Below are 26,128 nucleotides of genomic sequence, written 5' to 3' on the forward strand. Positions count from 1 at the left end.
TACTACCTCCGTTTCTTATTAGTTGCAACTTTGGGGTATTATTTGTGAGATATAAAATATTCCAAAGTTGCAACTAATACGAAACGGAGGTAGTAATATGGTTTGATGGACATGCATGCTGCAGCTATCGTGCCATGGATTTCATGTTTGTGTATTTTGACTCAACATAACATGACACAATTTTTCTATGCATGGCTCACTCTAATCTAGGCCTGCCAAATTTTGAGGTGTGTTAGTTAAACACGTCCATCAAAAGGTTAATTTTGAAATTGATTTTGTGTTAATTGGTTCGAAGTAAGGATTGACATGATTAGAATGATTAAAAAAACATGTCATAGTATGTAATTATATATGACACATTAAAAAGTAAGGTACCTGCTTCGAGTATTTGTTTTTTTAACCCATAGTGTTAGACTTGGGTTGACCCGGGTGATTTACTCCCGGCCCCTTTTAAGGGATTTTCTTTTTCTTTTCTTTTTCTTTTTTTTTAAAAAAAAATATATATATATATATAACCAAGACACGACAAGATCTACCTAGTATACATATGTTGTAATGTAATTGTCATAATATAGTCATTATTTATGTTCAATTTTGACCTACAAATGATGTAAATGGTCCAACTGAAAGTTAAACCTAACAATAATACAAATAGCAAAAAATTACTTCCTCCGTTCTGTTAATATTGCAACAAGGAGGAAATTACGCATCCCGAAACACCTTTTATATGCTAAATATCTAAAATTGTGTAGGAGTAAAAATTATAAAAAGTTGATATTGTGAAAGTATTTTATGAGACGAATCCAACAAGATCCCACTTGACTATATTTTGCTTAACGTATAACTCATATTATATGGTCAAACAAGAGTGATAAATAGTGCAAAAAGTCCATTGTTGCAATATTAATAGAACGGAGGAAGTATTTTTTTAATTTGCACAAAGGTTTTGACATTATCAATTCATCACTTTATATACAACAATAATGTGTTTTGTTGAGTTAAAATCGAGTTGGTCGATTTAATTTGATCCAAACATATATCAAGTTCATGTATAAAAAATTGGGATACAACTAACCAAATATATACGGTCATAATCCTCCATCTCTATTTGTTCATCAATTTTAATACCAAGCTTAACATATTATTGCTTTGCATTGCTTAGGTACATTTCATCACTAATTAATTTACCTATAAAACTACAAACTCCAGTAATTTCATAAACCTTATTCATATAAATTTGTTTTAGTGTCTTAGATTATAGGACATTGCTACATCACTACATAATCATCCAACTCAATTTTTAGCCTACAAGAGTAAAGTTTAGGCATGTCAAATCTTCTTATTATTCATTGTATTTTTGTAGTGAGAATTTTCTATTGTACTATATAATTACAAGGTGTATGTATCAATGGTGTGACTGGTGAGAGTGACATAAACCAAATGCCGTGATAATTTGGAATTACAAAGCCAAAAAAATTAGAACCAAACAAAAATAATAATAATTGCAATAAAGAGATAAACTACTTCTCCAAACAATTATTCCATAATTATTTAATTGGTTGAAAGAAATAATAATCAGATTATCCGACCCATTTTTATTGGCTGAAAAAATTAATCATTTTGCACGTGAGGTATTGTTTCTGTGAGTCATACCAAAATTAGCACAAGTCTTCGTCAGATTTGTTGTCCCATTTTCAAAGTCAAGAAACAAGAGGGCTTAATTTAATTTATAATACGTATTAGTTTTTTTCATAATTTTTAATAATCTGCAATTAATCATAAGGATTAAAGAAATGTAGGGAATCCAAAGAAAATACCAAGCAACAACAATTATATAGTCAAGGTGCAAAAGTATCAATATTTTTGTTGGGTCAATTTTGAGAAGAAAATATCAATAATGTCTCAAATTTTGTTCAAATTAAAATACAAATAATCAAATGTACCATAATAATAATTGTACGAAGTATTGTAATTATATATGTTGTGGACCTTTAACATTTTTTTTTGTTGGGGGCTTGGAGCAAACTTCCAACCTATGGATTGAATAGGTAAACATCATGTCCAGGCATCAAGATTCAAGAATTGTTAAATTGTTATTAATCACAAAGTTCACTGTAATTCTCATTCACCATATCACCGCCACAATACATCAATATATAGACGTAGAATACTTGGGGGGGAAGCCCTAATATTTTCTGAAGATAAACTTCCTAAGATACACCACAATCTTTCACAATAATGTACGTCTTTTACTATATCTCACAATATTTGATATTATCCTAATATCCCCTCTCAAGTTGGAGCATATGGGTCACAAATGTCCAACTTGCAAAGTAAAAATAATCAAATTTAACCTTTCCTAAGTCCGTCCTTGGCCTATTATACACAGACCTTTACTCACAAGTTCCAGACAGAACTTCTACTCGATAAGACCCTATCCTACCCACTCTAAGTCCCACACTTAGATTCACTCGTACTACCAAAGTACAAAACTCTCAGCTTCACACTAGAAGCTTACACAATCTGTATGCGATGTAAAAAATAACAAACTCACTCAAATAACCCAAACCAATACAAATGAATGACACATAGTATATGATAGGCAAGCTATGCATGAAATTCAAAACTAATATGACAAGGTTAGAAGTTTGGTAAACTTAATTGGTAAACTTAATTACTCAATTAATGCTCTGTGATTTCTTCACGCATAAACTCACGAAAACTTTAAACCATTTCGATCTCTACTATTTATACAAGTATGACTTGTAAAGCAAGTAGGTTTTCTAAAAGATAAATAAATAAACTTAACTTATATTTAAAACACGGTTTTAAGTAAATCTTATTTGAAGAAAATCTTTTCCGGAAAATAAGATAGAAAAAAATTGTTTAAAAGAATCATATCTTTTTAACAAATCGATTTTAAGAAATAAAACATTTTAGAAAATCTTTTTCTAAAATCTATCTTTTATCTTTTCCTTATTAATTTATTTACCAAGCTAACTTGCCACGCTTCTAATGAATCTCATGCATTAACCTACTTAACATATTAACAATAAATCTAGAAGATAAAAACCTTAGCTAAATTATATTGCTGCGCCGCGCTTCTGTACAGATAGGTTACTTGGGCTTCACGCAGATTAAGTTCCTTTAGGAACTTACTGTCCTCAAACTGACACCTCAGCTTGCTGTCTTCAAGTTCCTGTTAAGGAACTCAGTTCTTGTTAGAGAACTCTTCTTCTTTTTTGTTTCACTTTTTGTATAAAGATCTCTTCATGTCTTCTTAGTTCCAGTTACTTCTTCCATTACCACGATCAACTTCACCTAAACTAAACAAACACTTGAAAACCTTTATTAGTTGAGTTTGCTTTAGTTTAAGTTCATCATCATCAAAACCTTTAAGCTTCAACAACTATAGTAGAAACATAGAGGTTTGATGCTGCCATTGGTAATTACATCTCTCACAAAGTAACAATTAGCTTCTATATGCTTTGTTCATTCATGAAAAACTGGATTCTGCACAATGTACAATGTCGATTGACTATCACAACATAGGTGGATGCCATTCTCATGTCGCACACCTAAGTCTCTCAAAAGCTGTTTTAGCCACTTCAACTCACAAGTCACAGTTGACATTGAGCTATATTCTGCTTCTGAAGAACTTTTAATTAGCCACTGTAGATTGCCTTTTGGTCTTCCATGATACAGGTTATAACCAAGCGACACAAACCAACCTATCAAGGAGATATTGTAAAAGATATTATCCCAATAAGAATACATTCGTTATAATTAAATTAATTTTATGCTCGTATAGTATCAAATGTAAGATGTGGTGATTGGGTTGTTTAGTTTGGGTCAATAAGGATCAGGTAAACTATGTTAATTGATTTCTGAAAATTTCAGTTAGGTATTAAGTAATTCATGCATCTACCAAGTCTATTCTATTGCCAAGTTCATATACGTGGTATATGTTAGCTAGCTAAGGCGGCTTGTCAAAACTTAAAACAATAATTTAGACATGTTTGTTAATGCAACTTCAATTTATTTATTTCTTTATTATTTATTTATTTTTTATTTTTTTTTTTGGGTTCATGTGTTATGTTGTTACCTACATTCATTCTCAAGTCTACACACTTTATTTAAACAAATTATGATGAATAAATTAGGAAATTCCACGGCAGTTTGATGACTAGTCATGAAGATAAAATCCAAGTTTGACCAACACAATTCATGATTTATGATTTTGTGTATCCGATCTATTTATTGAAAAATTATTCATGCGTATAATGCAAAAGAATATGTCATGACTCATCAAGCTAAGCTATAACTTAGTTTTTGTCATGCATTTTTTCAACAAATTATTTAGTTAATACTTATATTGTTGAGCACAATAGACAATCCTTCTTCTGTATAGATTTGCTCATGCTCCTAGTTACATGATATGTATCAATTAGTATTATATACTCCTGGATCACGGTACTCCACTACTCCATACCCAATATACTTGAATTATTTTGTCTAAGTCTTATGTTATTTTGCTTAAAACCTTGTGTTATTTTGCTAAAATAATATGTTATTCACTTATTATTTACTTTAACATCATGTATTAAAAAAAAACATGCATTTATTAAAATAACATGTACTTATTTAAATAATAACATATATATAAAAATTGAAATAATAAGAGGTTCACATAAAAAAAAACATGAACTTTATAAATCTAAAGTACAGCGAAAGGATCAATGTTGAAAAAAAAAACATGCAAATATAAAATAACGTATACTTATTTTAGAATAACATATATATAAATTGAAATAACAAGAAGTTCATATTAAAATAACATAAATTTTATAAACCTGGAGTACCATGCACCACGGTACTCCGAAAGTAGCATAGAATTTGCGCAATATGTATAAGCTAATATGTTGCTACTCCTTCCCTCTTTTTCTCACAAAATTCAACGGAGTAATATTATTACACATTTAACCAACATGAGTTGGCTCAAGTGGTAAACAATTGATGTCGCTTAAGGGAGGTCTCGGATTCGAGCTTGCCGTATGTAGAAACTCTTGTTGGGAGACTCACCCATCATAAGCCAGGTGTACGTGCTACCCGAGTCGAATTTAGATGTAGTCGGAGCTACAATCCGATGAACCAGATGGACATTTTATTAAAAAAAATATATATTATTACACATTTACACCATGCATATATACCAGAATAAAGCTAGTGTACCTAACGATTGATTAGAAATTAAACATGACATTGTTATATTATTGTAGGTTTGAATTTGAAGGTCATAATTTGAACATAGCATGAAAACTGAAAAGAAGACCTGGATTATTGGATTTCTTATATTCTAGTAGCACAGTGTGGTTTTTAGTATATGCGCACATGGCATGCATGGAACGCATGCAGTTGGTAATGTCGTAATGAGACCATATACGACCACCCATACATTATTTATATTATATTCACTATAAGTCTATAATATATATGTGTAAAATTATAATAAAAATTTTGTGGCAGAATATTCTAGCTGATGATAAATATATATACTTGTACTGTTGTATATTATTGGCAGTGAAAATAATTTACATATACAAGTTGCAACTTTCAATTAGTAAATAAGAGAGATTATTACATAGAATTATTGGCCAAAATTTTTTTATTTTAAGTGCATGTGACGGCTAGCTATCTAGATACTTGTACTTAAAAATTACAGAGTATATTTTATTGCCCGCGGTCTTTTTTTTTTTTTTTTTTTTTTTACATGTTGTAGAACTAGTCAATATTCATTAAAATCATGTTGAATGATATCAATATTAATAAAACTATGAATAAAATAGGGAGTAAATTAAAATGTTTATAATATACTATATTTCAGTTGATTAATTGTTTTGTTCTATGTAATGATTTATTAATTAAATAGAGTAAATCTCCTTTTTCCTCCTTTCTCTCTCCAAAACCCTAGCCTCCATTGTCGAATTTTGAAGGGGCTTCCATCGATTTTAATCGGTGGAAAGCCCCAATCCTTGTTTCTTTATTGTTTTTTTAGGTTTATAACAATGCTTCCTCCTTTTGGGAGGAATTTTTCTCTCTCGAACGAAAGGGTTTCCGATCTCCTCTTTTCGAGGGAGAAATTTCTTAGTTTTGAATCAATGGTAGCAGATCTAATGGATTGTCGTGAAATTATTTCGTTGGTGAAAAAGTTATCAAGTTTTCGAATACTATACGAACAGATGAATCAGAAGGAAAATATCCTCACGGCTAAAAAGGATCGTTAGATTGTCTCTCCCAACAAGACTATAATTTTCAGCGATATAAGCGGGAGATGCTCCGCAGTGCAAGATCTACTCGACGATCGTAGTTTTTACGAAGGAAAATTTTATTTGATTCAATATCTTATGTATTTGTTAACGTCAGTCGAATCTCTATTGTAGATGTCGTATGACTTTTAATTAATGAAATATTTTTGCTATTAAAAAAAAAATAAATTAAATAGAGTAAATTAATAAAATATTTATGTAATATGGACTAAACAAATAACGTTAAACAAGTGTACTGTTATTTAGTATTTCAAAAAAAAAAAAAAAAAAAAAAAAAGAAAAAGAAAAAAGAAAAAAGTGTGCTGCACTGTAATGATAGATTTTTTGTGCATGCCACAATAGTACGTAATGCCAATTCTTTCAGAAATAAAATCTTTTCAGTTTTTGTTCATAATGTTTAATACAAAATGTTCCTCAAAAGAAATGTTTAATACAGTAGAAAATATAATTGTAGAAATTAGATTTTTACTCCGTAGTATATAAAGAAAGGGAAGAAATTAGCATTAGTGGTTCTAGACTCTAGTACCAAATTTATTGACTTTGTTTAAGTGGTTTGGTGCTTTAAAAAACCTTTCCAACCACATTTATTTTATTTATTTTTGATAGTTGATCCTCCACATTAGATTTTTTTTTTTTTTGACAAGCTCCACAATAGAGTTAATGAGTTATTAAGCTATAGTATATAAGATAAGATAGAACTATTAAGTTAAAATAACATGAAATAAATTTTGATAAGTTCAAATAAGCCATAATCCATCTTATTGATAAGTTGTGATGAGATCTAATAAATCTTAATAATAAAATTCAATAAGATAAGATAAGCCAAGATAAATAACTGCTTTAAATGATATTATGTACTATTCATCTCAACAAGATCCATCTTTTTGGACAAAAATGTACTGAAAAAACTCATGTTAATTCATGAGAATGGTTATTGCTCTTCGATATGATGCACTGATTCACCCATAAGAAATATACTTGTATAATGAGACTATCAAAGCATACTTAATTTGATTAAAGGAAATAATCCCATGGTATACTAAGGGTCTGTTCTCGTACGTTTATTTTCAGTTCAGCTTAGTTCAGTTCAGCTCCTAATTTCCTTCTCTTATAAAATATTCATTTTAATTCAGTTCAGTTCAGCTGAATTTAGTCGATGAGAACATGCCCTAATTTATATGTTAACCAAATAGAAACTAAAGCTACCCATGGGCATAGTTCTACTACAAGTGACAAAAAATTCAAGTATGCATCGTTGGAATTGAAAAAATAAAAGGTGATATGAATGGAATAATGGTGTAGTTGTTTGTATTTATCTGTTAGACAATTGACAAGGTGTCGTCCAAGCAAATGCAATTAAAGACCCATCAAATTTAAATTATATGGTGCTACTTAATATAATGTTTGCCTCATCTTTTAGAGCTGGCTTATTCGCCATAATGCACTACCAGTCTTTCTTTTTTTTTTTTTTTTTTTTCAACAAGTGAAGAATTGAAGATTTAGACATCCCCTTTTTTTTTTTTTTTTTTTTTTTTTTTTTTTTTTGAGGGAATAGACATCTTTTTCTTATTTGATCAAATCTATGGCTACATTTTTTCTCAAAATTTATGTATGCATATTGTAAGCAAAATAATACAGTAGTTTATAAAGTATTTCGATGAATTAATATGGGTTAGTATTGACCTTAACCGCGGCAACTAATTATATAAGAGTCCATAGCATTAAAAACAATGTTTGATATTCTACTTGCTAAAGAAAAACGAGTAAAATTGTGGAAGAAACTACGTTAGCAAATGAAATGAAGGCAAAATGCAACGGCTACACGAGGCAGTTATAAACACGTTTATATGAATTTACACTTCTTTCACCAATCTTTGACCAAAAGACTAGTTCTAGGAAGTTAACAAAGATGTGAAAATACTCCAAAGCGTGGAAATATACTCGGTTCATTTATACATTTAAAATGAAATCAAGTTTAATTTGGATCAAGTTCAAAACTTCACAAAGGATAAACTTTCTTAGAAGTTCTGAGCCAAATTTGGATCAACTTATGAGCTCAGGTTGACAATAGCATGGTCGAAAACATAAAATCAATACACAAGCAACGCAATCAAAGATAACCATTATCTGAAACTAACAATGAAAGTCACACATGGACAGCAATGAGGATAAAATTCCAGAATTTCAATGGAAATTTATATCAATCCAGCCAAGTTCAGGAAAAAAAAAGTGATTAGTTGAGGGAAATCGAGAGCAATTTAAAGTTTCCAAGTGCCAAAAGATTGATCTTTATCAAGCATTTAGTGACTACAGAGGCCCGGGAAAAGTCCCATTCTCCCTCTGCTCGTTCCAGCGATCAACCTGCCAACAGTTACAAGGAATCCATCAATATGTGATATTCGTCTCAAATAATTGCCTTCACAACACTAGGAAACATTGCATGAGAAAACATTAGTACAGAGCATAAAATTTTTATAGCAGCCAATTTGTTGGTTGCTATTACTAAGCTCATTTTGTTGGTCATCATTACTAAGATTGTTTTTAAGGTTCCAATTTAAGGATTAAGGACAAGAAACCACCCATTAGGGAATTATTCGTACTACTACTCTAAAATGAAAAACATTACAGTAATTACAAAACAATCATATATGGCCAAAAACCAACTGTGCCCCCTTTTAGTGGTTTCTATCCAACCACCACTAACTTCAGCATATATCCACCAGACCGCCACTCCATCCTATTCCAACTACCCCAAGTCCCCAAATACCACCACTGTTACAACTTCTAGAAATGGATCCACTTTGACTGCAGTATCACCATTCTTCATCAAGAGGATAGAGTATACCAAAATAAAATATAGGATGGGGGTTTCAAACCTTTTATTATAGGCAACAAAAATCAAGACACTTAATATATTCACCAATTTTATGTTCCAACAAAGGCTAATAAGAATGATGGCTAGAGAATTATAGGTGAAAATGCTTATATATGCCTGGGTGCAAGGTGCACCCAAGGGTAATTTTTGCTTATTTGATGAATGATGATTGAATGAGCAATAATCATCAAAACAAACGAAAATACCCTTAGTTGCACCATGCACACAGGTGTTTATATGAATCTCCGAAGAACAGGAGAGGGGGCTAACTGGCTAAGTAGTGAGGTAAAGAGAGAAATATGACATTTTTTTTTAATAAACTAGGTTTCAGCATGAGAATGGTGAAAAGTTCTAAACAAAAGGTTTTGGTTAATTTTCCATAGCATGGTGCTGTTAAGCCTTTTGAACACGATATATATCCCATTTATGAATTTATGATACTTTGATCTTTCGTCCCTCACCCTAGTCATTTCCAGTGGAGCAGGTCCATTAGAAAGAGGAGGGTGCGCTTAGAAGAAAAGGTATCGACCCTGTCTTTGAATACTTGGAATCCTGAACAACCCTCCTCCAGTCCTGTGCTAGCTATGATTTTAATTCTCTACGTGCGTAGTAAAATAAAGGAGGTATTTTAAAATAGGTGTCAGTTCAATTTGTTTGGATTGAGATGGATGCACAGAGATCGGTTTTAATCTCCCTCAGTCAGCGAATATAAGATTGAAATAGAAGTAAATACTGTTGTTGTGAGTAGGTTAAAGCAAGACACTGAAAACTGGTAATTTTAACTGCAATTCAAATCAGCCCTTTTGATTCTACAGTCACATGATGAATGGACAGATAAGACAAGCAAAGCTTTCATTTTCCTTAGGAATCGACTCTCAACCATAAGAATACCATGGAGAGAAAATTCCTTGCAACAACCATAATACCATGAGGCACAAGCAATTAATGGATGACAGAAAGTTTCCCATCTTCAGTTATCACAAAGATATATGGACGCCATGTTTTTCTCCATCTTCAACAGGGTATGTGGAGGAAATGATAAGCTCATTGATCAATTGGTGGAAGTTTTGCCAAGAAAATGCCAAAAGGACTTTCAAGATCATTTTTAAAATATGGGTTTGCAGCAACAAGAGCGAATGGAACCAACAAAGAATCAGCTGTGATAAATGACTTCAGTTGATTTGCTATTAGGTTATAACAAAAAGGATATATTTGTGTCCTCATGGGAAGGAAATAGGAAAGAACGTAAATAAGTTGACTAGGATCTTAATGACAAGATCTTTAAAGATCAACTTGAAGATAATATTGACCTCAGTACAGCAATTCATAAATAAAAACCATGTATAGCCTGTAATATTGGATTATTAATAGGACTTACCCATTCACCAGGACAAAGTGCACGATAGAATCTGGCAAACTTTTCACAAGCATCGGAGTCTTCACCCTTAGCTGCTGTGCACCTGAGATAAATACCCATTAAACAATATCCAGGTTGGAATAGATTCATCTGGTATTTGTATCCTTAACAAAATTAGGAATTCATACATCCGCATAAGCAGGATATGCCAGAAAAAGCAGAATTCATACCTGTGGAATTCAATATATCTGGTGAAACAGTGTCGAGTTTGATTTGTAGTTGGAAATCGAAAATCAGCTGGAGCAGTCTTCAGTTCGATCTGCAAGCCAATAAACATAAATAATATCATTAAAAAACAGGTAGCAGAACTACATGTAAATAAGATGAACCTGTCCTGTTGATTACAAAAACATTGAATGTGTATATGATATGATACATAGTCTACATACTTTTATGAAACAATAACTTTTACTTGTATACACTCCGTATTTCTATTTCTGAAGAAACCACCTTTTAAGACTTTCTTTGTAATGGGAACCACCTTTTACATGAACTTTTTCTTTGATAATACCGACTCTTGAAATTTTCTTTCAAAGAGTACTGGTAAATTGGTAATTCCTATCTTACTGCTTATATAAAGTGCAAATAGAATGATTACCTCACCTATAATCCCTAATTTTATCTCCTGCTCTTAATATGTATTTTCCCTCCCAATTCTTCACTAAAAATAGCTAGAAAAATTACTAAATTACTATCCTGCAATAACCCCCAATCCCAGACTCTCATTAATTATGGTAACCAAGACATAGGATTTTAAAGTTTAATGCATAACAATTGTAGCAATAGAATGAATATATAATTGCCTTCAAATTGTCTTTTAAAACAAATTTCTGATTATAAAGCGTCTCTCTTCACCAATCATTATATAAATCCCAGACTATTAACTCCTACTTTTTCATAAACCTATTCTCCACCAGCAGGCTTTTGATTTCAAATATGATTCCTATTACTCAGTATTTTGTGTCTGCTTTGATCAAAATATATTAGAATGATGGAGTAATGTGGGACATCAGCTCCCCCCCCCCCCCCCTCCCTTTTTTGGGTGCTGTCTGAAATGTGGTAGGTGACAAGTTCATGACGAGACCAAATATCTGAGCATATTTTTGGCAGCATGGTCTAAACGAGTGTTTCAAAAACCAGAATGAACTATCTCTCACACTCTAATTTCATCACCCATGGTTTTTTCAACATTAGAAAAGTATTCCAATTCCATTATGTGCTTGGGGTCTATTCAAAATCAATGTAATTTAGGTCATTTTCATAAAAAGTGTCCCTCACAGATTCATCACATCTTCCAAATTTTCTGTCATAAGTGGAGAGTTATAAACATCTACCTATCCACAATTCAAAAATAAGATATACCTCAAACACAATGGATAATCAATAAATTTAATCCCTACATCAAGTGGTCATGTCACTAGGAACTACAATGCAATCCAGTTTGGAAATCTAGGTTAGCTACTCCTATCAAGCCAAACATATGCACAATTCTATCAATCAATTTAATCACAACATTCAATCAACCAAAATCCCTAAACCAACAATGATCAATAATTCAATACTCGTATTATTGTATCCCCTTAATGTCCAATGATGCTCTTTATTAGAAGTCTCATATCACATAAATAAGTCAGTGTAATAGCAGAGCTCCTCAAGGCTAATCTGACAAGTCATTGTAAAACCAAACAATGATCAAGAATTCAATAATATTGTATATAAGTCAATGAACTATAATTAGCACTTGGCAACTCTTTTACATACATGATGATTAAGCCTCCCTTCAAAAAGAGTACTTAAAGAATTTAACTCTTTAAATATTTGCAAATCTTGTATCGGGATGTGTCAACAAATGTGAGAACATGCGGAGGGTTGACAAAAGATTTCCCTATTACAATCGGATTGCATCAAGGGTCTGCATTAAGCCCTTTTCTTTTTGCAACGGTTCTAGATGAATTAACTAGACCATTTCAAGATGAGGTTCCATGGTGTATGTTGTTCGCGGATGATATCGTTTTGGTGGATGAGACTAAGGACGGGGTTAATGTTAAGTTGGAGCAATGGAGGCAAAGGTTGGAATCTAGAGGGTTTAAGCTAAGTCGGAGTAAGACTGAATATTTGGTATGTCGTTTTGGCACTCAGAGGGGGACAAGCAATGAAGTGGTGAGTTTGGATGGAAAGGATTTGACCATGAGTGAATGTTTTAAGTATCTTGGGTCGATCATCCAGAAGAATGGTGACATTGATCAAGACGTAACCCACAGAATTAAGTCAGGGTGGCTTAAATGGAGAGCGGCCACGGGAGTGTTATGCGACCGCAGCATTCCCCTACAGTTGAAGGGAAAATTCTACAGGACTGCCATAAGACCAGTGTTGCTCTATGGTACAGAATGTTGGGCTTCTAAGAAAGAGCATATTAAAAAGATGGAGGTTACGGAAATGCGCATGTTAAGGTGGATGTGTGGAAACACTTTAAGAGATAGAATCAGAAATGAGGTTATTCGCAAGAAAGTAGGTGTGGCAGACATTGCAGATAAATTAAGGGAAAATCGTCTGCGTTGGTTTGGACATGTAAGACGGAGACCCGTGGGTGCACCGGTGCGAAGAGTGGAAGAGTGGGATCATGGAGGGATTAAACGAGGAAGAGGGAGACCAAAAATGACTTGGTTGGAAGGAGTGAGGAAGGATATGAAGTGCATGGATTTACGTGAGGATGAAGTTTTGGATCGTAAGGGATGGAGGAGAAAGATTTATGTTGATGACTACACGGAATAATCATATTTGGTTCATGTTAGCCGACCCCACTTTTGGGATTAAGGCTTTGATTGATTGATTGATTGAAATATTTGCAAATCTTCATAGTTCCTAGTTTATCAATTGATCAAAGCTCGACAATGCCACTTACCCGCCGCCCATAAAGATAGTCTTTGAAGTTTGAACAAATACAACTAGTCCAATCAAAACATAAACAGAAAAATTTGAGAATAGAGGAGGAATCATAGGGAATGGAAGACGTTTTACATCGTCCATACCATTTAATACATATTATATTTCTTCCTTGTTTCTTTCTTGGTTGGGGGAAGAAAGGTAAGACCAATCACTATTATGCATTTATATTATATGAAGCTGCATTTTTGCTTAGTTATTCATTCTTTTCAAAATATATCTACAGGTTATGTGCATTACAGCCAGCATTAGGCTTTTGTAATCCCATTGTACCTCTAAAATGAAACGCGAAACGTTCACTACAAATACATGTTTAGGAGTATTTTTGGACACCTTTTCATCACATCTCTTCAGGAAAACCCTCAAAATCGATCAAAACACACTATAAAGCTTCACAAAATTACAAGGGCGTAATATCACTATCATTTGTCTCGAAGGAAACAAGTTCTTGCTATTAATGAGATATTGTAATATGGATTAAAGCTCTGGTATAGTTTCTGTCGTGCAAAATACTCAAAGATAACAAATTTTGCCCAAAATCATAAACATCGCAAAAATTGAAATTTCAATTGTAATTCAATTCAAAAATAAAGCAAAATAACGTAGAAATTTCACTTAATCACCGCGCTTGCATTAATTCCACAAATAAACGTAGAAATTATCGATAATTTCGAACATAATCATATAATGCATTCACCCAATAACAGAATTCAAATTGGCAAAATTAATCGCAAAATTCAATTAAAATTGCAAATTATAAATAAAATGCGTGAGATTCAGGAGAATATAAAAGAGAAATTCATAGCGATGAAGAACAGGGAGAATTACCTCGTCCATTTTCCGATCAGATCAAACGAAAGTGAGAAGCAAAACGATGAAAGGAGGAAAGAGAAAATATGCAGATTATTGTTCTTAATTGCAGAAAAATGAAGTTAATGGTACTTTTAGAAAACAAAGCATTTGTTGGTTTTATTTGACTTGGCCCAACCTGGTAGCAATAAGGTAAATGGGCTTGAGAGACTAACTGACTCGATGGATTATGGAGTTCAAAGAGGAAGAATACAACGGTTACGAACCACAACTGCACGCTTGTACACATTTACTTAATTTAAGTTCAGTTTAGCTCCTATCAGTTCAGTTCATTTAAGCTCCAATCAATTCAGTTCAGTTCATCTCCAATCAGTTCAGTTCAGCTTCTAATTTCTCTCTCTCATAAAATATTCATTTCAGCTCAGTTCAATTCAGTTAGCTCCAGTCAGTTCAGTTCAGTTCAGCTCCAATCAGTTCAATCTTCAGTTCAGTTCAGTTCAATAAATGTGAACATGCACGTAGACTAGATTTGTCAAAAAGGAATGGTTGAATTGGTTCGGCTGAATTCAAGCTTAGTACAATGAAGAGTTTTAGTTGAAGTCAAATGAGCTTGATTTATTACTCTATTTCACTTCGGTTCAACTCAAAGAACCGGCCAAAGTTAAAATTTGTAGTATAAAAGTTTGCTAAATAATATAATATTTTCTTAAATAAAAATAAGTTATGATTAAATTTTCATGACATGCCTTATACAAACCTGAAAAAATGGACATATTATAAGTTTATGACGCAAAAACTATGAATATACTTCAAACAAATTGACATGTTTACATTTCTCATATTTAAGGAACATATCAATTTTTTAAAAGTACATTTGAAAGGGCATGTGGTTTATGTAATCAATTAAGGCCGTGTTCTACTTCAAGTACCAAATATAAACATGATTTGAGTTTAGTAAGAAATATTTAGATTGTCATTAGAATAATTTGATTTCAATGTTATTTAAACTCAACAAAAATAATTCAAGTTCAGTATGCATTAAAAATCAAGCACATGCTAATCAAAGATATCAATCAACCAACAAGGTAATTTTATATATCAAAAAATAAATTATTGTATTCATACAACATGAACATTTGAACCATACATCAGCCCAACAAACTGGGCAAAAGGAAGGGGAAGGTAGCAACTTAGCTCAGCAGGCTATCTGATGCATTAGCACATAAAGAGCACACCTCCACCAACTTCTTATACTAAGCTCAATCATCATATCTGAAATGCAGCAAATATAGATACAACCACAAAACGTCCTAAATGTAATACACTGATAAATTCATCAACGAGAATCACCAACACACTTGTTGCAACTTGGATCCTCAACGTTTTCCATGGCCAGGAGAATCTTTGATTAAATTGAACCTTAACTCATTTTATTTGACATTTCCAGGTTCAAGGCCATGACCAGATCCCTTTGGACAAAATAAAAATTATATGGTGTGTAGTTTTTCAATGCTCAACCTACAGCATGATCCTTTCTACCTCATCTAGGATTCGTAATGTCATTGCTGCCAACCATATTGCTGCTGATTACGATTCATATTTGAGCCTCGGCCAGTACCTGAACCGCCATAAGGACCACCTTGCTGAAAATTTGGTGCACCTGCTCCATAGCCGCTTGCTCCACTACCACGTGGGCCACTTGAACCATAAGGTGGGCCACGCCCTTGCTGTGGGTAGGGGGCATTTCCATAGCCCCCTCCGCCACCACCTTGACTTGCACGATTAGGGTGATTATATCCACCATTAGGATTTCCACTCTGGGAATATCTGTTGGGGCCTCCAGCAGAGGGCCCTCTAGGTTTTCCATAGTGATGGCCAGGCCCTGCAGGAACTGACGATTGAGAACCATGCATGGGCTGGTTAGGTCCAGGCCGCATCTGACCATGTGATTGACCAGATTGCTGAATAGGTGGAAGACGAGTATGTGGTGGGGGATGCTGAAGTTTCTGACGTTTTGCTGCTTCTTCATGTTGTCTTTGCTGCTGGCGTTTCTTCTTTGTTTGGAATTCATGTGATGCTTCATATTTTGGCAAACTGATTTACAAAGAATTAAGTTTTTGCTGGTTAGCTTGAAAAAAATTGGTCTATTATATCCAAGACAGAGAAGTAAAAGAACCTCTTTGGATCACAAGGCAATGGATCAGCCCAGAAGTATTCAGCATCTAGTGCATCCTTTGCAGAAATTCTCTGAACCAATATGAAATAATTATGAGTCATAATATGCAAAAGAAAGACAAATCAGCTCATCTAAACAAAACAAAGACTAGAAACTATGGAAGCAAAGCAAATGACAAGCAACAAGATCCCTCTATCCCATAGAAAATTTCACACTTCCTATTTTAGAATGTCCCCAAAATAAGCATGCTAAGAACCTTTTTCTCTTTGCATCCCGTCACTTTCTCATACAACTACTTCACTGAATAACTTATCCACTTTTCATTTTTCGTTACACTCCATTTAACAACTTCTATTAATCTTTAACCATTTTCAAATGAGAGTTTAACATGGGACTTGGACAATGAAAAATACTAAATTTGATTAGCCAAATAATCAAATATTTGTTCCCTACTTCAGTTAATTTCTCCAACATTTTGCAAGAATCAAACAAGAAAGATTTTAAGCATAGGTAATTTGCCAATTTTTACCTGTGCTGGATCAAGTGTCAGCATCCTCTCCAACAACTCCAAAGCATGTCGATCAAAGCTGCCACAGGAAATTTTCAAAATAAAATTAGGGTGACTATCTACAAAACTGGAAATGGTTATTGTCTTTTCAAGGCAGGAAAAAGGAAAATCAACATACTGTCTAAAATACTCCCGCAGACGTCTCTTCATTGGCCTATTTGGCTTAAAGTTGGTATACCAAGGGAGTTTTGTAACCCCTGGCCAGTTGGCCTCATCTGGAGCTCCACAAAGCTCAAAAATCTTATTTATTTGCTCTGGCTACAATAGCGCAATACACAATAAGATCAAATCATGCATCACACAGGCCAGAGTAAGTAGTAGGGAAAACACAGCTCTTCATACTACTAAAGACAGGATTGCAGTTCAGAGCCAAGGGCATCACATAGTAACACCTAACACAACAAGAATCACTGCATAAGATACGACAAATGACACTAGGCTGATCAAACCCAAGACTCAATTGATGACGTCAATTCATGGCTTTAGAAGTTTAGCCTGACCAACCCAAGAAAGTAGACAACAGCCACTCCAAGATACTGGCAAACATGCTGACAGTTCTGCTAAAGTCCAATATCCACAAATGTGCTAAAGAAGCCACTGCTCTTCCAGATCTAAAATTTAATTACAGTTTAACCACCCAAAATCTAGATTTATTAGCTGTCTATGAAAGGTAATCTATTACCCAAAATTCTACCTTGGTAAACACTAATAATTGGGGTAAGTAGTGGTTTGGCCACTTACAATTGGCTAAGTGATTGTTTGAGCATCTACTCTAAAATCTAGCCATAGCACCTACAATCGGGATAGGTAGAGCTTCTATTTAGAGAGAAATCAGCATGTCAATTGTCAAATTCTTACTATTGCTTCGTTTGTCTCATTTGTCGAAGGATTATCGTCATTTTAAATAAATTTCCTTCCCTAGCGCCGCTGACGCATACATACAGGAAAATAAAAACTCTACAGAGAGAGGGAAACATGGCTTAAACCAGCCTCCTATTCCTCATTTATACCTCATCTTTGCCAGGAAATACTGGTTTTCCATGGAGCAGCTCTGCGAAGATACATCCAACTGACCACATGTCAACAGCAGGACCATACTTTGTGCTACCAAGCAGCAGTTCTGGAGGTCTGCCTCAATTAAAAAAGGATTAAATACTGACCAAGAATGAAAAGTTGATAAAGATCTATAAAGGGCTTTGAATAACATAATGGAGGATATCAATAAACCCATATTTTAATTCCTCAAATCAACCACACACCTGTACCACAATGTAATAACACGGTTGGTGAGATTCCCATTATGATCACTAGAAAAAGAGCGGGCAAGGCCAAAATCTGCAAGCTTTAGCATCCCCTCATTGTCAATGAGAAGATTTGAACCTGACATATACATATATCAGACAGGGTCCTAATACTCCTAAACTCAGCAAACAAACCAAACACCAAAATCAGAGATTATAAGACCTTTAATATCACGATGCAGTACTTGGTTAACGTGACAATAGTGAAGTCCCGTCAAAAGTTGTCTCATGTAACACTGCAACCACAAATATTGCTCGTTCAGGTTTTTTTTTTTTAAAAAAAAAAGTGGAATCTGGTCAAAAGGAGATAAGAATTCAGTAGTTCAGTACACTTGTTACAGACTTATAGTACCTTGATCTGTGGAACGGAAAATCTCATCCCAGGACGATCAGCAAGACCAGTTAAATCATGATCCATATACTCAAAGACCATGTAGATTCCACCTTTATATTTATTACCATCTGCAGCAAGAATTCAAAGGCCACATAGTCTAAGCTAACTTGAAAAACAAATAACATGTAGTAAAGGTTATATATATATATATATATATATATATATATATATATATATATATATATATATATATGCATAGAAACAATATAATATGCGAAGGATATCATAGTCTATTACCTGGCCTCCCTTGCTCATCCTTTTCCGGACCTGAAATAGAGCATGCATACCGTAAAAACAAAATTTTGGAAGAACATAGTAGAGTTGTTAGCAGGCCAAAGGTCAGAGTAACTCACCAGGGGATGTTACAATCTCCTTTAGTTGTATCACATTTTCATGATGCAGCTTTTTCAAAATCTTTATTTCACGAATGGCAGTTATTGGAAACTGAAGCAGTAATCAAAATTAATTTTACATCTAGTAAATCAAGTTTTATACATTGTTTAGCTACCAAGTATATTAAATTTGGAAAGCAACACATAGAGCTTGCTGCCCTGAGCACATACCCCTTCTTTTTCATTGTCCATTCTTATTTTCTTCAAAGCAACAATTTCTCCAGTCTCAATTTCTTTAGCCATGAAAACTTGCCTGAGGTTAGTAACACAGAGAGAAAATATCATCAGATCACTATGACATTGTACGCATCATTTAAAGAAAGCCATAAAATATGTATCCTATTATGTAAATAGAGATATTACTCGTGGTAAGGACCATATAAATGTAAGTTTTATCGGGGTAAAACACATTCAATACATTTCTATCATGCAAGCATGGAAAGATCAAGCAAAGTTCATGGCCAGACAAAAAACTAATTAATCAATGAACAAGCAACAGAAATACAGCACAAACTAACAAAACCAATCCAGAAACAACTCAATATACCAAAAATCTCAAAGTGAACATTCGAATTTCACTCAATCAAGAAGTGCGTGCCCATTGTCAAAACACCCAAAGCTGAATTACCCATCAACAATTTCATCTTTAAATTGGCGAACCGTATTCCAACACCAGTCGGGCAGTAAATAATCTTTTTTCTTTTCATACAAACTAAAATCACTCCCAATATAATTCACACCAACTCATCTAATCTCCTGTCTCCATCTCACCCCGCCCCAGTGAAATAAGACAATCAAAACTAGATGAAATCATAAACATTGCATCAAAAGAGTAAATTCTCAAACAAAAACACACCAATCTTGTTCCATAATTACATCAAAATTAACAATCCCACACAATTCAAATTCGTAGAACACAATGCCCAATGAGGAAACTTCTTAATTATAGACCCAAAATTCAAAATTAAACAACTAAGAAAACCCATCAATTAACAAAAAAAAAAAAAAAAAAAAACATCAATTTGAAAAAATTTCCAAAAAATATAAAATTAGTAAAATACCCATAAGTTCCTTCACCAATTTGTTCCAATTTCTGGAAACAATCGACGCTTCTAGAACCCCAAGCGGGTGATTCATGGAGGTTGAGTTGGCCGGGAGCTGCCACCGCCATGGCAGTAATTGCGGAAGAAGAGAGGAGAGAAACTAGGGTTTCGTAATTGTAATTATAGAATTCACTGCAATTAAAATTGTTTCAGAAAGAGTGTACAAAAAGATAGCTTCAACAAAAAAAAAATTGAAATTCAACACTTAGTATAAATACCTTTTCCCTCTTTATTTTAGGAATTGGGTTGGAATTCATCCAAACACAAAGTACTGTAAGAGATTCTAATTATCAATAGATTTTATTGAAGTGGTTTCATTAAATAAAGTTTGTACTTCGTGCTCTATGAAAGAAAATAATTTGAACATCTAGTATCTTTAGAAATAGTTTATGCAAGCTTAGACTTTTCCTATAAAAAATATAATAATAATAAAAAAAAAATACTCGGAGTACATGTTGTCATGCTTTCTTCGTTTTTTTACTTAATCTATTTGACTTTTATACTATTTACATATACATACTCCAAGTTGAGTTACCTAAGGCTTAATAAATTCAATTGATTAATAGACAACATTAAAAGTATTCCGCGTTAAATAAAAAAAATAAATAAATAAAAACAACGCAACACTTGAAGATTGTTATTTTAAGGCTAAAAAAAATCTTGTTTAACTTTGTTACACTTTGCAACATGAACTAAATTTCTTTAGCTGAGACTTGAGCGAAAAATGTTTGCAAAAGAAAAATATTGTTTCTTTTATAAAGTAAATTAGATAAATCCTTACTCCTTAGTCATGCTCGATTTTTTAATTAAATGGTAAATCGATTTTTTTTTTTTTTTTTTTTTTTTTTTTTTTTTTTTTTTGAAACAAAAGTGACGATTGAAATTTAAATATAAGGAGTAGTGGTTTCTTGAAAAACATAGCCCAATTGTTAATCATATAATTAATGATTTTGCAAAAATCCAAAAAAAAAAATAATAATAAAGCAAAGTTTAGCAGGAAAACTTAAAAAAACAAAATTGGGCTTGACCTCGACCAATCCTAACCAAAGTTTTTTTTTTTGTTTTGTTTTTTTTTTAGTTTTTTTTTTTTTTTTGAGGACATCCTAACCAAAGTAAGGGTGCCTTTTATTTATATATATAAGTAGAGGGCACCTAAACAGCTACACTTATATAATCGAGATAATTTTAAGGCTACAATGGATATGCAACATATACTTTTGTACGAAATACTCCATAGATTACCTACAAAAACCCTAATGAGGTTTAAATGCATCAACAAATTTTTCCAAACATATATTTCTTCCAAAGATTTCATCAACCTTCATCTCCGTCACTCCATCACCTCCGGCACCAACCGCTTTGTCATCTTTTTAGCTGCTGAAGGCGACAACAGATCACTTATACTCATTAGATTTGAGTTCAGTGCATTCACCCGAGCTCCAGGCTCATCATTGTCTCGAACTTCCTAAACCCATCAGCAGTGGCAAATCTGACATTCATGTTGTGGGTTGTTGCAATGGTTTAATCTGCCTTAGATCCTATCGTCGCTTTGATTATAACTGGTTGGATAAAAAAAACAATAATAGTAAGATCGCGTTAAAATTGATGATTTTTAATCCATGTACTGGTATGTTTAAGTCTAACATCTCATTGACATTCTCAGACTTGTGTTACCGTACAAATATGATTTGCACGAGTATTGGATTTGGTTATGACAGTGTAAATGATGATTATAAGATTGTTGTTGTGGATTACTACAACGACGAAAACCAATGGTTTGATCTTGATTTTCATTACTCGTCCTTTAACTACTGGGACAATCTTGTCGTCCATAGAAAAACTTTGGTGTATAGCTTAAAGGCGGATTCTTGGAGATGTGTTGATGAATCGTCGGATACATTGATGAGACATCCAGATCATTATTACGGCCTTTGTAACAATGGTGTTCTAATAAACAACCATTTAGTCCATCTGTTGTACCGCTATCCAACAAACAAAGAGACGCGTATTGGAGTATTCAATCTTGAGACCAAAAAATGGGTTGACAATGATTTACCATTGCCTAATGTTAGTTTACCACTTCCTTACCTTGTTGACAACGATCTTGATTGTGCAAATTTTTATCTAGGGGTTTATGATGGGTGTTTGTGTTTTACCATTAATTTTAAGGGTAAACACGAAATTTGGATGATGAAGGAATATGGAGTTCACGAATCATGGATGAAGTTTGTAAGTATCCCTTTACGTAGATGTTTTGTTGTTTTTCCTAATGATTGTGGTACAAGAGGAGAAATTTTGCTTAGGAAAAATTTGCAGTCTACAAATATATTATTCATGCCTTGTTATGAATTTGATAATCATACACTAAACATTAAAAGTAGTGTTTGGTATGACATTGAAGATAAAACAATGGAGAGGTTTTTGACATTCACTGGGGCTCCTCTTCGTCATAAGGTTCTAGCATTGACCATCGGAAGTCTTGTTCCAGTGTATGGAGGATGTCAAGCTATCGAGATAGATGAAGGTTTACCACAAGTAAATAAACATTCTGTTATGAATTGAAGTAGTTTCAATTATGTTTTGTTATGTGAGTTTATTTGTTTAGCTTAGAATGTTGTTTGATTTATTTGTTATCTTTCCACTTAATCATCATTTTCTTAAGGGTTTTACAATTATTGTGTATGTGGCGTTGTGGTTTGCTCGTTTCTAATGTGTGGTGTGGCCACTCTCACTAGCAACCATCGCGGATGCTAGTATCGTGACACTGCTTTTTTAAAAGCCTTTATTTGGGTGAAAGTGATCAAAATTTTCTCCAGAGGATTAATCATAGTATCATACTCAATGAGCAAGATGCTCCTACATATACATACTAGTTCAGATCCTCCTAGACTACGGTAAGAATGATGGGCTGTGCTTTGGTATCGAGCCTGTAACTTTAGTAATTGCTATGGAGTAAAAGATTTGTAAGTTGCGGGAGCAATAGGAGTGTAACCGCGCAAGGGCCTAAGGGAGCTGCTCTTCAGAGCTGCCTCCACCCCAATCAATTGATGCTGGAAAGTTACCTCTGAATGCAGATGTATCTATTAGTCAGATTCCAGTTTCCAGATGTTTGCTTCCATTAGATCCAATTGAAACGTATAACATACTTTGCCTGCAATTACATCTCATCAATTCTGACTTGAATTAGTGCCAAAAGTTAGCTGGTTGGGTAAGGGACATGGGACTGTGATGACCGGGAGGAGTGATGGGTATTGGAGTGTGGGTGTGGGTGCAGGTGTGGGTGAGGATGCGGGGTTGGGGCTGGGAGGGGTGAGGAGGATAAGAGTTCTCTAGATCAGAGGACCCTGAACTCTGTCATTGTCTCGGTATATGTCCCTGTCGCTACTTGTTAGTAGTACCTTCACAGGTGAAAATGGGAGATTCGTATTTGCTGTATAGTGTACATTATGACAAGACATGCAAATGCTGCAATTTAGGGGAGTGAGAAATAGTGAAAGATATAGATATATACACATACACATTCAAACACTCAAACAGCATAAGCAAGATTTCTCTAACAGCATAAGCTCAACTGCTCATTAATTCAATCTACCGTTTCAAGAATGGTAGTTGCTAAGGAGTAAACCTGACAATTTGTTTCTACAATTGTTAGCTAGGAACCCCACGTCTCTGGATCTACATACTGGGGTTGTAAATGCAGCGAACACTAAACCTGGCCCAAACAATACATTCATGTGAAAACTACAGTTTCATAGCTTCAATCTCTATTGCCGGGCAAAGATTGGAACTTTGGATCATAAGCCACCCAATGCCTATGCGGATGGGAGATGGCGCCAACTGCAGGTGATGGTTCACCAGAATTGCTATGAGAAACCGTTCCTTCAATTGCTGCTCTTCTGTATGGATCATAATACAGATCATTGCTCTGGTATAGAGAAGGGTATTGTGCATCTTGATTTGGGTGTGTGCTGTCATAGGGTTCTGGAATTACACACAAAGATGAGAGAACTGTCAGCAATGCAAAAAATTCCCACCAAAGAACTAAAACGACATAATCTTTTAAACCCCAATGGAAACCTAAGGGTATTCTGTATATCTAGTAAGATTCATTGAGATAGGATATTCATTGTTTGTTTCCTTAATTTAAGAGATACTTGTACATATATATATATATATATACAAATAGCCAAAACAAAATTTCCACCAAAAATGTAAAGTATACAATATAAAACCGAAAAGAATAACCTTGCACTCTCTTCTCCACATCCAGTATTTTGGCTCGCAGGGTTTCTACCTCCCTATCCATGCTGACCAGATTTTTCTCCTTCGTTTGCATATGTTCCACAAGGTCAAGATTCATGTGTTTTTCATGTTCAAAGGCCGAACTTCAAAAGAAACAAAGTCACTAGGTTTATAATCAAGTCCAAAGTCAAATGTGAATACAACAACAAGAGATGACATAAGAGTTTCAATGAAATTGAGGAGATAAATTCAAAGAGAAGATGAAAATGAGATAATTGATGCACGGAGTACAACAACAAACAAATTCAGCCTCTATAACAACAAACAAATTCAGCCTCTATAACAGCAAACATCAAGCTAAAAAGCCAACAACCCAAAAATAGTATGATTGAACTAAATGGTCCAAAGCTAAAATTAACACCTTTTTTTTTAAAAAAAAAAAGAAAGAAAAAATCAACTAGTACTTTCCTAATCGATCACCGTAGTATGCTATCATAAAAGTATCTCGGTTACTCTGCTCAAAGAGATCTAAAAGAACCTCGGGAGTTAAATAATTCAATTCACTTTCACTAGACTATGTCAAAGTAATGGCTATTTACCTTTTACTGCATGGAGTCCAATCCAGAATGTTAGATCTAACCTAAAACTTTGCTAGTTAAAAAAAAGTACAAAGAAGATGCAAAGAAAGAATTATATGGAAAATATACTTCAGCAAAGCAGAACCATTGCCATATTCCAAAGTCCACACACTGCAGAAGCAAGTCAAGCAACACTCCAAAAAATAAACAAACAAACAAATAAATGAATTAATATCCAACAGGGAAGCCAGATTATAAATGACATAGCTTGCACTTGCAAACTCATAATTGTACAAACGCATGCACATGTTTTATAGAACTTGCTGGCTTTATTTGTTTACTGCATTGCCAATACTACGTGGTCTAGAAAATTACAAATTGATTTCAATGTTAAAACACAAGCACAGACAACACTCACCGTAGACGCTGGTGTTCCAGCTTCATACTGTCCAATTTAGAGAGCAATTCCGGAATCCTCTTAATGTCAGTATGCCACTTGTCAAGATCTTGACTTGCTTGCTTAATTTTCAATGTCAGCTCTTGTCTAGCCGCCACTAAGCTCTGTGCATCCTTGTGGGCCTGTTGCAGGTCCTTCTTCACACTCTCTCCAGCTTTAAGGCCTAACTCCATTCTTGCAATCTTCTCAAGCAAAACCCGAATTTGAATATCACTTTCCGTCTCAATACTTCTAATGTGAGCCCCAATTCTACGTATTTCTTCTTCAACCATGGCACGATCTTGTCTCATAGCTGCTATTGATGTTGCCAATCTCTTATTTTCCATTACAAGATGATCTATCTCACCAATCTGTGTGCTATTTCCAGGTGGTTGTCCATGCCGCATCATCCCAGGCATCGTGAGATGACCTCTTCCTGACATCTCCAAGTAATCTACTCAGGCTAAAACGAGTGCTTCTGCCTGGAGCGCTAGCACAAAAGGCACATATTCATCAACACAGAAATAATATTATCAATCCTGTAGAGCGTTTTCTGTCGAAGCAAAA

General features: G+C 33.9%; 3 protein-coding genes across 3 annotated transcripts; all 3 read right to left on the reverse strand.

Moving 5' to 3' along the window:
- Positions 1 to 8,433: 8,433 nt before the first annotated feature.
- LOC145634429 (cytochrome c oxidase subunit 6b-3) lies at positions 8,434 to 14,543 on the reverse strand. Its single transcript, XM_081685853.1, has 4 exons — positions 14,390 to 14,543; positions 10,789 to 10,877; positions 10,580 to 10,661; positions 8,434 to 8,687 (listed from the first exon to the last, which is right to left on the reverse strand). The coding sequence occupies exons 1-4, from the start codon at positions 14,396 to 14,398 to the stop codon at positions 8,634 to 8,636; spliced, it is 234 nt and encodes a 77-aa protein (XP_081541979.1). The 5' UTR covers positions 14,399 to 14,543; the 3' UTR covers positions 8,434 to 8,633.
- Positions 14,544 to 15,440: 897 nt separating this feature from the next.
- Positions 15,441 to 20,655, reverse strand: LOC145635763 (cyclin-dependent kinase C-1-like). The gene is made up of 13 exons (XM_081687116.1): positions 20,524 to 20,655; positions 20,264 to 20,437; positions 19,374 to 19,455; positions 19,164 to 19,254; positions 19,048 to 19,077; positions 18,769 to 18,878; positions 18,580 to 18,652; positions 18,375 to 18,495; positions 18,126 to 18,243; positions 17,234 to 17,373; positions 17,077 to 17,134; positions 16,548 to 16,618; positions 15,441 to 16,465 (listed from the first exon to the last, which is right to left on the reverse strand). Exons 2-13 carry the CDS (start codon positions 20,371 to 20,373, stop codon positions 15,931 to 15,933), a joined length of 1,539 nt encoding a protein of 512 aa, XP_081543242.1. The 5' UTR covers positions 20,374 to 20,437; positions 20,524 to 20,655; the 3' UTR covers positions 15,441 to 15,930.
- A 3,191-nt stretch (positions 20,656 to 23,846) lies between these two features.
- On the reverse strand, positions 23,847 to 26,107 carry LOC145635764 (protein FLX-like 4). Its single transcript, XM_081687117.1, has 3 exons — positions 25,544 to 26,107; positions 24,551 to 24,690; positions 23,847 to 24,286 (listed from the first exon to the last, which is right to left on the reverse strand). The coding sequence occupies exons 1-3, from the start codon at positions 26,002 to 26,004 to the stop codon at positions 24,063 to 24,065; spliced, it is 825 nt and encodes a 274-aa protein (XP_081543243.1). The 5' UTR covers positions 26,005 to 26,107; the 3' UTR covers positions 23,847 to 24,062.
- Between the last annotated feature and the right edge of the window lie 21 nt (positions 26,108 to 26,128).

This window comes from Chenopodium album, chromosome 6, assembly GCF_948465745.1.
Source record: "Chenopodium album chromosome 6, dcCheAlbu1.1, whole genome shotgun sequence".
NCBI classification, from domain to species: domain Eukaryota; kingdom Viridiplantae; phylum Streptophyta; class Magnoliopsida; order Caryophyllales; family Amaranthaceae; genus Chenopodium; species Chenopodium album.